The sequence below is a fragment of the Pseudochaenichthys georgianus genome, unplaced genomic scaffold, assembly GCF_902827115.2.
Source record: "Pseudochaenichthys georgianus unplaced genomic scaffold, fPseGeo1.2 scaffold_573_arrow_ctg1, whole genome shotgun sequence".
In the NCBI taxonomy this organism is placed as follows: Eukaryota; Metazoa; Chordata; class Actinopteri; order Perciformes; family Channichthyidae; genus Pseudochaenichthys; species Pseudochaenichthys georgianus.
This window is the reverse complement of record NW_027263133.1, coordinates 113,110-125,427: the sequence shown is the minus strand read 5'-3', so window position 1 is coordinate 125,427 and position 12,318 is coordinate 113,110. Positions and strand designations below refer to the sequence as shown.

The 12,318-nt window shown below is 43.8% G+C and overlaps 1 protein-coding gene across 1 annotated transcript in view; it reads right to left on the bottom strand.

The window, feature by feature from the left end:
* Positions 1 to 1,045: 1,045 nt before the first annotated feature.
* gcn1 (GCN1 activator of EIF2AK4) overlaps positions 1,046 to 12,318 on the bottom strand; it is a 79,517-nt gene continuing 68,244 nt past the window's right edge. Inside the window, 8 exon segments of the mRNA XM_034079245.2 lie at positions 1,046 to 1,643; positions 1,780 to 2,001; positions 3,487 to 3,597; positions 5,726 to 5,874; positions 6,259 to 6,355; positions 8,053 to 8,167; positions 10,609 to 10,802; positions 11,852 to 12,082. Of these exon segments, the coding sequence (XP_033935136.1) occupies positions 1,518 to 1,643; positions 1,780 to 2,001; positions 3,487 to 3,597; positions 5,726 to 5,874; positions 6,259 to 6,355; positions 8,053 to 8,167; positions 10,609 to 10,802; positions 11,852 to 12,082 (1,245 nt within the window). The 3' untranslated portion in view covers positions 1,046 to 1,517.

The window sequence follows — 12,318 nt, the reverse complement described above, 5'->3', positions numbered from 1 at the left end:
TAAAGTCGAAATGTTGAGAATTTATATTCGATGTTTCCCCTCTGGGGGACGGGTTACAGGAGTTATTCTGATGCTGTATGGAGAAAGGGAAGTAAGGTCGAGAACAAACACGTTTTTAGAAAAGTTATGAGGAAGATTTCTTTATTTTTTAATATTTTGAGAATGAATTCACAATAATATAATAATAAAAACAACTTGTACATTTTTTTTAAGGATTACCAGTTTTAGTGTACAATGTAAAGGAACATTGGAGGAAGATATATATATTTTTTTACTGCATTTTGATTGGTTAGCTGGTCGGCTCTGTTGTGATTGGTCAACCGCTTAGGAGAAACAGTGGGTGTTTCTCAATGTCGAGGAAGGATCCTCCAGAGCCACTATTTCAAGGATGCTCCGTCATCGAGTCCCGCCGAAGGACTGTTCCAATGTCCAGGATCCTTGGAATTCCACCGAGCCACGGCGTCCTTCGTTGCGGGACATTTCGAGGCTGCACACGTGTATCCTCCGCGTTCTTAAAATCCCCACAATGCTTTGCGCACGGACCAATTTCCCAAAAAATATGCGGCGGAGAATTTAAGGCGGGGCCTCTCGTATGACGCACACCTACACACTTGCTATCCATCCTTCGTTCTCCGAATGCCAGGAAGGATTCTTACCTAGCCTCTGAAGGACCTGACTCGGAGGGACATGTCCTACCAAGGAAGCGTCCTCGACATTGAGAAACACCCCCAGCGCGTTGGAGGCGCGCTAGCCGATAGAAGCACAAGTGTTCCGTAGTGATGTCACCGTGTTCCGTAGTGATGTCACCGCGTTCCGTAGTGTGTGGGAGAAAACAAAGGGGTTTTCACCGTTTACATGCACTAAAACCTGTGTAACACACTACTGGAGACGCCCGAATAAGATTTCCAGACCCTGCAGATCCTCCTGCATATATGTATCGCGTCTGAATATAATCATACATACTGATAATATGAATAACCTCACACTCGCACAGAGAACTTCAAGTCCGGAAGAAAACAAACTCCAATATTTCTCACACACAACGTTATGAAATCGAGATCCTTTTATTTAGTTTAGCCTTTTTTCTTTTACAACTGACATAAGAATAGTTTTATTCTCATAAGAGGTTGCATTCTCCCCCAAACCACTCGCACACACAAAGTCCAAATAAAAGTTAAAGACGGGGGTTTCTTCACAGCGGCGTCTTCGATCGCGGAAATCCTTTGGGTAAAATGAAGTAGCAAAACACTAACATCAAACAAAGTCGGCATTGTGTCTTTTATAATGCAGGATCACATTATGAGATACAATTTAAAAAAAGGTATAAATTGGGGTTTAAAGGCCGCTAAAACAATGACTCAAAAAGAAAATTAGTTTTTGGGGATATAGTGGGGAAACACATCTCAGCCTTGGTCCATGAAAGGCAACCTGGGCATGTTTGGTGTGTGTGTGTGTGTGTGTGTGTGTGTGTGTGTGTGGTTGCACTGTAGATCATGTCATAGCCCAGTCGTGCTGCATCACGTCAGGATGGTGTCGTCGATCTCCTCGTTGGAGTCTGGCAGAATGCAGATCTTCTTCAGAGAGCGGCGGTGGCAGTCTGACAGCAGGTCGTTACTGGCCGAGTCCAAGATGGCCGCCACACTCTGGAACACAGGAAGAGGAAGAGAGGAGACGTGAGGACAGCTGTTGCTTTTTGATATTCGTGCTACTCAAATGAAAGCTGGAAGATGAAGTGTGTATCTTCAGACTGTACTGTTCTGTCGCGGTGAGCATCCTGACCTGCATGGTGGTGTCCCCCTGCCTGAGCCTCAGCAGGTTCACGATGGTGTACTCGCTCTGCGCCCTCACGCTGGTGTTCTTGTCCTTGGTGTTGTCCAGCAGGCTCTTCAGCAGCGGCTTGATGAGGCTGGCCTCCATGGAGGGCGTCTCCTCCTCTCTGAACACCCACCACAGAACCCTCTCCGACACCAGCCGGATGTCACTGGACTGGTTCTGGAGACTCTGAGGGGACACGGAGAAAAACACGTCTCAACACAAAACGTCTTATGTATGCTTTATTTAACCAGGTCAAATCTCTAACATGGCTACGAGCTAACGGCTAACGTTCATTCAGCTGCTCAGCTTCTCGAGACACTGAGGAGGTTTCCGCGGCAGCCAAATTGTCCACAAAGGTTTTCCTCCTTTTGAAAATAAATAAATTTGATTAAAACTGATTTTAAACCCTGAATAAAGCAGTTCGGCTAACGGCTAAAATAACCCAACTTATTCCTCTTTCTTGATAGCTTAAAAGGACCCAGTGGTTCAAACTGGTACTACATACATCAGTTTCATAAAGAATCTGCGCTTCCCGCTGGACGTCCACGACTAATATGTACACCTAAAGCAGCTGCAGTATGAACCGACTGCTTCTTCATCGTTCCCGGAGTTTCAAAAAACAATTCATAAAAGCATTCAGCCGCACAGTTATTGTTTTGCGACATTAGCATTCATTCGTAGCCATGTTTCTGTCAACCTGACGGATTAAAGTCCAATATCTACCACCTAAAGCATCTCAATGGCTTAAAGATCTAATGTTGTACCTGAACTTGGAGAAGATTAAATATAACCTGAGGGGCTCCTCAAAACTATTTGAATCCGTCTGGGGCTCTATGACAGCCTACACAGCTGAACTTAAGACACTACATTAAGGAGAAAGAGGGGGAACTACGAATGTATGTTATTTTTATTTATTTTTTTGTGTTTTCTTTTTCTTTTTTTCTCCTTGTGTCTCTTTTTATATTAATTTTTTTTATTTTATTTATTTACTTTTTTTTAATTTTGTTCTGTCTTTGTATACATGTATGTATGTATGTAGGTAGGTACGTGTATGTATGTGCATGTGTACATGTGGGTACAAGTATTACTGTTACTATTCTTTATTCCCTTATCTATACATTTTCTTTTAATATTATCTTCTATATTACTTTACTTTCACCTATACAGGTATCTATCTTATTTATTTAGTTAGTTATTTATTTTACTAGCTAGGACCGGGAGGGAGGGAAAGGGGAAAAATAAATAAAAATATTGACTGTATAAATGTAAACTCATTGTGCCTGACTCAATAAAAAAAAGTATAAAAAAAAAATAAAAAAAATAAAATAAAGTCCAATATCTATTATCCATTAAGTTCATCTATCACATGCCCATCGTGCAATTGAAGATTTGTAGATATATCAACGTCTCCAGCAACTTCTGAGGCAGATTACTGGCTCTTTAGCCGCTTAAAAGTTCCCCTACTTAGCCTCTGATTGTGTGTGAACCGTTCCTATGGCGATAATAAAAGCAGAAAACAGTCGAATGTAAAAGGAGTGATACCAAAACAAAGTACTCTAGACGCTTACAGAAAATGAACAATATATCTATCCACAAAGTGCCGATAGGATAGTAACGTGTTCTCGAACCCCTCCCTCTCGTACGCACGATGTACGGGCGGTCATCGCTTACCTTGACGAGCTGTGTGACGATGCGCTGGTTAACGCCGGCCCCCCCCTCCGTCCTCAGGTTATGCCTCATCAGGAAGCCCATCGCTCGGATCCCGCTGGTGGCGATGGGGATCTGGAGGGAAAGGGGGAGGAGTCACGATGTGAACATGAAGCAGGAAATACCGACAGACCAGTACACGGGATGTATTTATTATAATATATATTTAAAGCCAGATTAAAGTCAGATTTACTGAGTTGTATTTTTCCCACTGATTTAATTATTCTATTTCCCAAATGTGTATATTTCTCTACCATTACCACCAGGACAATTCTCTGTTTTACGATTTCTATATTAAATATATATATATATATACACAAAATCCAATTCCCCAAATGATAAATGATTCTTATAATAATGTCTAATTAAAGTCATTACTATTATTTCAGTTAGTCAGTTGTTATAAACGTATAACGGCAGTGGCTCAGTCGGTAGGGGCGTGGACTGGGAGATGCAGGGTCGCCGGTTCAAGTCCCCGACCAGACCTAAATATGGAGTGTGGACTGCTACTGGGAGAGGTCCCAGTTCACCTCCTGCCCTGCCGCCCTTGAGCAAGGCACCGGACTTCCCCCTTCCCCCCTCACTCATTCATCCCCGGGCGCTGTACACTAGCTGCCCACTGCTCCTAGTGCTGGACTCAAGAGAACACATGTGGGCTCTGCATGTGTGACCATTCATCCTCCCATTCCATCTATTCTAATAATCAATAATAAGGGACAGATTTAAATACATTAAAACCTACTTTGTAATAAATACATTCTGAGAAGAGAATAAGGAACTGAGTCTGTTGTTAGCCCGACTAGTTTCACTTCTGTCCGTCGGGAACGGTTATTAACGCTCGTCCTTTATGGCAGGAAATGGAATAAATGTTTAGTGACCGAAAATAATATCTGTGTGAATACTGGTGCAGAGGATTCGTCGCTGCACATTATCCCGCTCATCACACGGCCACATTCCCAACAAAGTAACGACTCCCAAAATTAATTGAAATGCTTTTATAGATTTAGAAAATGTTTTTAATAGGCGCTTTCACACCGAAGTACTTTTCCCAGGTGCCGATATAGTTCAGAAAGTGTACGTTCACACCAGAGGTCGCGTTAACCGGATATCTTTCGTCTATGACGCATTTTTTTCTTTAACAATGACGGAAAAATCTGAAAGCAGTCGGCCATTTTGACGGATTAGAACAAACTCGGAACAGAAAGTTTCCCGCAGCGAGGCTCCGGTGTTATGCTGTGTTATGGAGGAATAAATAATATCAATATATTTAGAGGAAGGGGCTCTAGGGGGGGATAAGAAGGAGACACAAGCAGCGACAATTAAATAAGATGAACATACATTTCGCTTTATTTTGGGAAGTTGTGAATATTCATTTTACAAGTTTTAGGAATAAATAATATGTGACCTGCTCTATCGAAATCAGTCGCATTGACCCGAAGACACATGTTGAGTTGTATACACTGCTGGAAAGAGGAGAGTCCTAGCTTTCTAGTGATATCAGGATTGTTGTTGTTCTCCAAATATTAAGCGAAATATGTCACGTTATATAATGACCGTCATCACTTTGAGAAAAAGGCCTTCAAAGTTTCCTCTCTCTGAATCCATCGATCTGATTGGCTATTAGCAAATGATCAAAATACTACGGAGGGAAGATATTTTCGTTTGGAGGAGAAGCTTGCGAGTGTGTGTGGATACGTGTGTGTGTGTGTATTTTTGCGTGTGTGTGTGTTGTGTTTGTCTCCCGGGGAAAACCCTCAGGAGAAACACCGGCTGTTGTTACGCCTGCTGTGACGCCAAGCTACTCCACTTGTAATTATGCCGAAGCTTCAAAGCTGTATTTATTATCTGAATTTGCCGAAACAAGTTTAATATTCTGAAAGCCAAGACTTTGATTAATTTAAATCAGATGAAAACAAACTGTAACGGACCCTGCCGTGTTATCTGTGATCACTCTACGCCTTACATTCATAGCGTCAGCGGAGGGAGGGGGGGCGTGCGGAACAGCCGAGTGGCGTGAGAGCCGTCTTCGTCCCTTCACGAGCTTCAAACATGTATTTATCGTGTGAGTTTGGAAATACAAGTTTCATATTCTGAAAGCCACGACTTTGTTTTTCTACGTAAATCCAGTTCCGACTGATTTCGATCAGCGGGTCCCATCTGAATATGTTTAGAGGCAGGCGGGGAAAGCTGTGGTTGTCCTCACCCTGTCTGCAGTGGCGTTGGTTAAGATGGCCTCGGTCACAGTGTCGCAGTACTCCCCCCCGCACAGCCTCTCCGGAGCGCACTTCACGGCGATGGACATGGCCAGACTGCGGCCGTGACGAACCATCCAGTCCACGCCGGAAACATCCGCTGCAGGAGACAAACAGCTGTGAGAGGACGCTCAGGGAGACATCGTGAGGCGTGTCGGGGTGAAGACGGGCGGTGATAAATAGTCATTCGAAGAATCACATGTTTTACTTTCAGCGGAATGGGGTTAGGTGAAAGTTGAACGAATATTTGTGTAAGAATAAGAACTTGAATTAAGAATCGGAAAATAAAGATATTTATATAAAATGTCCCGATAAAAAAAAAAAATAGAAAAAAAATATTTTATAACCGGCGTCATAAAAAAAAAAAAAAATCAGAGATATCTATAAGAAGTACAAATAAATAAAAATATAACAAACATATTCATAAATTACAGTAAAAATGTTGATAAATATATATAATTATTAAGACGTGATGAATACCAACCTAAGATGTGCTGCTGTAACACGTTCTTCAGCTCCTCCTCCGACAGGAAGGCGCACAGCTCCCCGACGCAGCCCGCTGAAGCCATACGGGTGGCATCCTACACACACACACACACACACACACACACACACAGGTTTGAGTGTCATGTCTTCTCAAACTGAGAGAGGCTCAAACCACATCCTCTCTGCCTGACTTCCGTTTTTCTGCCGCGCTCAGAGAGGAAGCCGAACCACAGATCGGAATCGTTTCTAGACTGATCGCACTTCTTTAATTCATGGGTATTTATTTCCATGTCGGTTTCAGCCCAAAACGGGCTCTTAATTAGATGCTATTATTCGACCGTTTGCTGACGTCTGACTGGCTGTGTTCCGGTACGTCCACACGGCAGCTTTTCAAACATCTTGAACATCTTGGAGCTGGGCGTGTCTGACAGCTTGGGGGTTTTTTGCGACCAACAGCCAATCACATGAATCTCCGCCCCCGACATACAAAGCAAAAAACCCCGGGGATTTTATGCGAGCGATATATATATATAAATAAACTCCCCAAACAGGCGAACACCTACCAGTTCCACCCACTGTCTCTGCCACCTCCCTCCATGCCTGGTTCCTCCGGTTTGTATCCCGGTAATAGTTCTGGTCGTAAAGAACCGGGTGATTTGCTCCCGTAACTTCTCGTTTGGAATATGAGGAAATGAACTGCGGTCTGGTTCTCCCTGCTTACACGCGGTTTGATTGGCTTAACTGTCAGATTTGCATAAACGTGTTTGATTGGCCGACGCTTCCAGCTCAGCTTCAAAAGTTGAACATTGCTCAACTTTTGAATCCTGGACATCCTGGAAATCTTCGCTTCGCTCCCCCACAATGCAGTTTGGCGAAAAGCGAGGCAAAGTGACGTCATCCCCATTCAAAGTCAACGGGCAGAGAAGCGTTGGAAGCTTTGTTTAACGCTGCTGTGCGGACGTACCGTAAGCGGTCATAAGGAGGTCTCCTACTCAAACACACCAGCTGATCAAACCAGTAGAGACGCAGTTTCACCTTAAGAACGAGTGCTTTTTTAAACATTTCTCGTTGGAAAACGGACGTCTTAGAAGTGGATTAGTGCCAAATAGTACTTCTGAAATGTTAAGATCCGGATGTTCAGGAGGTTTAACACAGAAGCCGAGTCGTCCTCATCGATCTCCACCTCTTCAAAACAAAGGCCTGCTGATTGAAGCGAGTGGACGATAAAGCAGTTTGGCTGTCGCTAACGTTAGCTTAGCATGTTTCTTTGATTATTTACCATCCAGGTGACCCATGAGTAAAACACGTCATTCTATGTTAAACATGTGGCTTAAAACTACCGTACTTTTCGGACTATAAGCCGCGACTTTTTCCCCCATTTTTTGTACCGCTAACGGCCACTAGGGAACCTCCTAAATCTATGGATTCTACAGGTAAAATTAACCACCTTAACACTACGGGCTCTAGGACCGGTCCGCGCCCGCCACCTTGAAGCGGCGGGCTCCAGCAGGAAAAGCTGGAGGCCGGAAAAGAGTGAGACAGGTAGCGCGCCAAAGTAAAAGTGGAACCGAGAGACAGAACGAGAGCAAGACAGACGGACACTTTAGCTGCTGCGACTTATATGCATTATAGTCCAAAAAGTACGGTAAATAAAAAGTCAATTTATGACGACTTATTTCCTCGAGCTTTAACTGCAGGACTGAGAGATATTCAGCAGCTGGTCCGCGCCCTGAAGGCAGAGAAACGGGCTGCACATTCACACAAACCCTCCCCTCTGCTGCTGCCGTCATACCTCATCGTGTCCCAGCATGCCGAGCAGCGTGGTGGTGATGCTTTTGCGGATCTCCGGGTCCACCTTCGAGCCGGCGCCCTGGATCACAAACCTCAACGCCTGCAGCATCGTCTCCCTGGGAGAGCACAACACAAGCATGAGAACAAGACGACAACTAAGTAACAAACATGCGCCATGACACAGAACCCTTTTAAGATCATGACTTCTTTCTCTAGATCAGAACAAGCGCCTGGATGAGGTTATTAAGGCGAGACACCCCAGGTGAATAGGGTAATTTTTTTAACTTAAAGATATCAGCTAGGAATTTCTCCAGTTAATTACTTACAATAAGACAATTGTCTTTTGTATTACAAGTTTTCTGAATTAGCATGTTTAAATATGCAAATGAGCCATTATCTCATTAAATATGCAAATGAGCCATTATCTCATTAAATATGCAAATGAGCCATTATCTCATTAAATATGCGCATATTTTAACACATTTCAGGAACCGAAATCTGAACTTTGGATAAAGCCAGGTTCAAAATTCTCGTTTCATTTAGTAGTCATATTAGTATCTAAGGCTTTCACAGAAGGGATTTTGGATATCTCTTTTTATCACTCCATAAATCAGAAAATACTGTCAACAGCCCTAAAATATCCATTTTCGCCATGTTTTTAGGTATACAATGTTGTATAATTCAGGCTATGAATGACATATGAACAAACCCTTCTGTAGAAGCCTTCATAATATTGATAGGAATATAACTGGAAGTAGGGGTGGGCGATATTGAAAAATATGTTATCACGATATTTTCAAGCAGTATCACGATAGACGATATATATCACGATATTTTTTCATGTCGGTTATTATGGTTATTTTTCAAGTTACTTAACAGTCCAAGCACCGACAAGGTAACAGAAACTAAAACTAAAAGGAGTAACAGACCAACATAGCATTTCAAGCTGGTTTTATTTCAGAAATGAAAGCCTGAATGAACAAGTGAGCAGTGAACATCAATAAACATGAAAAGGAGGGTAAAACATAACTAAGTAAAGCATAAAACATCAATGAGGAAAAGTCAGTGCCAAACAATTAAAATGTAAACTTTAGAGTAGACTTGAAGTGTAATAAAAGACTTTAGCATAACTGAAGGGAAAAACATAAAACGCCACCGCGTCAGTTATGTCTTTCCACCGTTTGCTAGTCTTTTCATCAGGAGCCTCTTGATGAAATGCCTGCCCTATGGTAGTTTGTTTTGGTGCAGTCGCTGCATTCACACGCGGGGGACCTTGCACTCAGTCTCTGCATGCTCTTTCTGGTGCTTGCGTTTGAGGTGGTCTCGTAAGCCCGACGTGTTGCCATCTGTCACTTTGAAATTTCCTTTTTTTCACATTACATTTGTTTGCTCCGTGTCTGTTGTGTTATATCCAAAATATTTCCATACCACAGACGTAGAGTTCTTTTTGGGGACTAAATCTAATTCTTCTACATCAGAATCTGACTCTCCGTCCATTATTGCTGTGTGTGCAGACTGCCAACAGTGTATTTTCCCTCGCTGCAAAGGGGGCGGGGACTTTGGGAGCGTGTCAAACAACTCGGACTGAACGCAAGCAGAGGTGCGCTGACATTGTGAAATCGATCGGGCTTGATATATGGTGAAATTAAAATCAGTAGGTGAGGCTGGGGGAGCGGGAGGGGAAGAGGCTCTCCGTCCGCTGTCATAGCCCCCTGCGCCGCGCACGGAGAGCCTCTTCCCCTCCCGCTATTTTTTCTCCCAATTTTTTTCCCCGATTTTTTTTATTTATTTTTTTATCACGATAGGACGATATCTCTGAAAAAGCATATCGTGGAGACCTAATATCGTCACGACGATATATATCGTCATATCTCCCACCCCTAACTGGAAGGTTTGGTGTCTCTACGTGCTACTGAAGTTGACATTTCGAACTCATTTTGAGAAAACGACCTTCAAAGATGGCAGTGAGGCGCTAGCTGAACCCTCCTGTTCTCTGGACGATAGCTTGCGCCTCGACGCACTCCGTGAAGGTATTTCATGTTCGGGGTCATTTGTTTTTTGTATAATCTTGCTTCGTGCACAATTGTTGTCGTCTTCTCTGCGAACGTTTTTTCCGCCGTTCTTTTGCCATTTTGAGATTTCCATTTCTAGCGGAAAGCTAACCAGGAAGTGTTTTAGCACACCACGTGACGCATCTGAACGAATCACGTTGTCAGAAATTGACACCAGCCAATGAGATTTCGTTTCTTGGTTTCAGACCCCTTTGTGCTTTCACGACTGGTTGCTGATACAAAGGAAATGACCATATTTGGATCCGATGAGATTGTGCAGGAGAGACGGAGCTTTCCAGCGATACCTCTGTTGCCATGGTGCACACAGCGGTCGCGGTACTTTATGTTACGTTAGAATGCCAACTTTTGGTGAAAATAGGAGAAACCTACAGACGCAGATAGAGAAACTAATGAACACTTAGATGTGTATTTCGTACGTTTGATGATTTGGCACGACGCCACATTTCAGACTCGACCCTGAGAGTGTGATCGTACGCTTTGCTCACCTGACTCCAGCGTCCTCTGCGTTGCGGATGGCCGCCAGCTGCTCGGTGAACAGAGGGTCTACTTTAGTGTGGATGGATACGAGCTGGCCCAGAGCCTCGGCGGCTCGCAGCCTGACCGCCCGACTGGAGTCCTGCAGAGCCTTCAGGAAGGTGGTCTGCAGCTGGGGGAGGAAGGGCTTCAGAGCGATGCCCACCTGAGGGAGGAAACGCATCAGAGGGACTTGATAAGATAAGATGGGCCTTTAAGGGGGAACAGCGCGATGCCCACCTGAGGGAGGAAACGCATCAGAGGGACTTGATAAGATAAGATGGGCCTTTAAGGGGGAACAGCGCGATGCCCACTTGAGGGAGGAAACGCATCAGAGGGACTTGATAAGATAAGATGGGCCTTTAAGGGGGAACAGCGCGATGCCCACCTGAGGGAGGAAACGCATCAGAGGGACTTGATAAGATAAGATGGGCCTTTAAGGGGGAACAGCGCTGTGTGACTCCCTCTCTTGGATATCAGCACGTGAAGGACACTGCTCAGGAACTAGTTGATGCTCTGTATGTGATGACTACTTCCTTTCTGGAGAGGACCACAGACACACGGATCCTGAGACTGAAGATCAAGCCGGGGACGAATGATTATTAACATTTTTAAGTATTCAGAAAAAGTAAGAATTTTGAGATTTTGAGAAAAAGTCAGAATTCGGAGGAAAAAGTTAGAATTTTGAGATTTTGAGAAAAAGTCAGAATTCGGAGGAAAAAGTTAGAATTTTGTGGAAAAAGTGAGAATTTTTAGGAAAAAGTAAGAATTTTTTTGAAAAAGTAAGAATTTTGTTGAAAAAGTAAGAATTTTAAGGAAAAAGTGAGAATTTTGAGTTTTTAAGGAAAAAGTCAGAATTTTGTGGAAAAAGTGAGAATTTTTAGGAAAAAGTAAGAATTTTGTTGAAAAAGTAAGAATTTTAAGGAAAAAGTGAGAATTTTGTTGAAAAAGTAAGAATTTTGAGTTTTTAAGGAAAAAGTTAGAATTTTGTGGAAAAAGTAAGAATTTTGAGATTTTTAGTAAAAAGTCAACATTTGGAGAGAAGTGTTTTGTCCATGACAGGATGTATGATTACCTGCAAACGAGCAGTTCTCGTTAAAGATGGAGGTGCAGTTCTAAAGATGGAGGTGCAGTTCTAAAGATGGAGGTGCAGTTCTAAAGATGGAGGTGCAGTTCTAAAGATGGAGGTGCAGTTCTAAAGATGGAGGTACAGACCTTAGCCAGCAGCAGGGTGAGGGTCTCCAGCAGCGCCGTCTTCACCGTGGAGGCGAACCTGTCTCCCAGGATCCTGATGAGAGGTCCCGTGATGTTGATCACCGACGGCTTCAGAGCCTCGGGGGACGTCAGCTTGATGATGCCTCCTAGAGCCTTAGCCGCCTCCTCTTTCTGCTCCGGGGTCCCTGTGAGGATCCCCTCTCTGAGGACAGGCAGGATGCAGGTCACCCCCTGACGGGAAGCACAGGAGCTCACAATGTTACCTCCGTCTCAGTGGACTTCACAGTGTGGACAGAATATCAAGACGACACCCTCTGTCCTCAGACCCTCTGTCCTCAGACCCTCTGTCCTCAGACGCTCTGTCCTCAGACCCTCTGTCCTCAGACCCTCTGTCCTCAGACCCTCTGTCCTCAGACGCTCTGTCCTTAGACCCTCTGTCCTCAGACCCTCTGATTTTTATTGGAAAC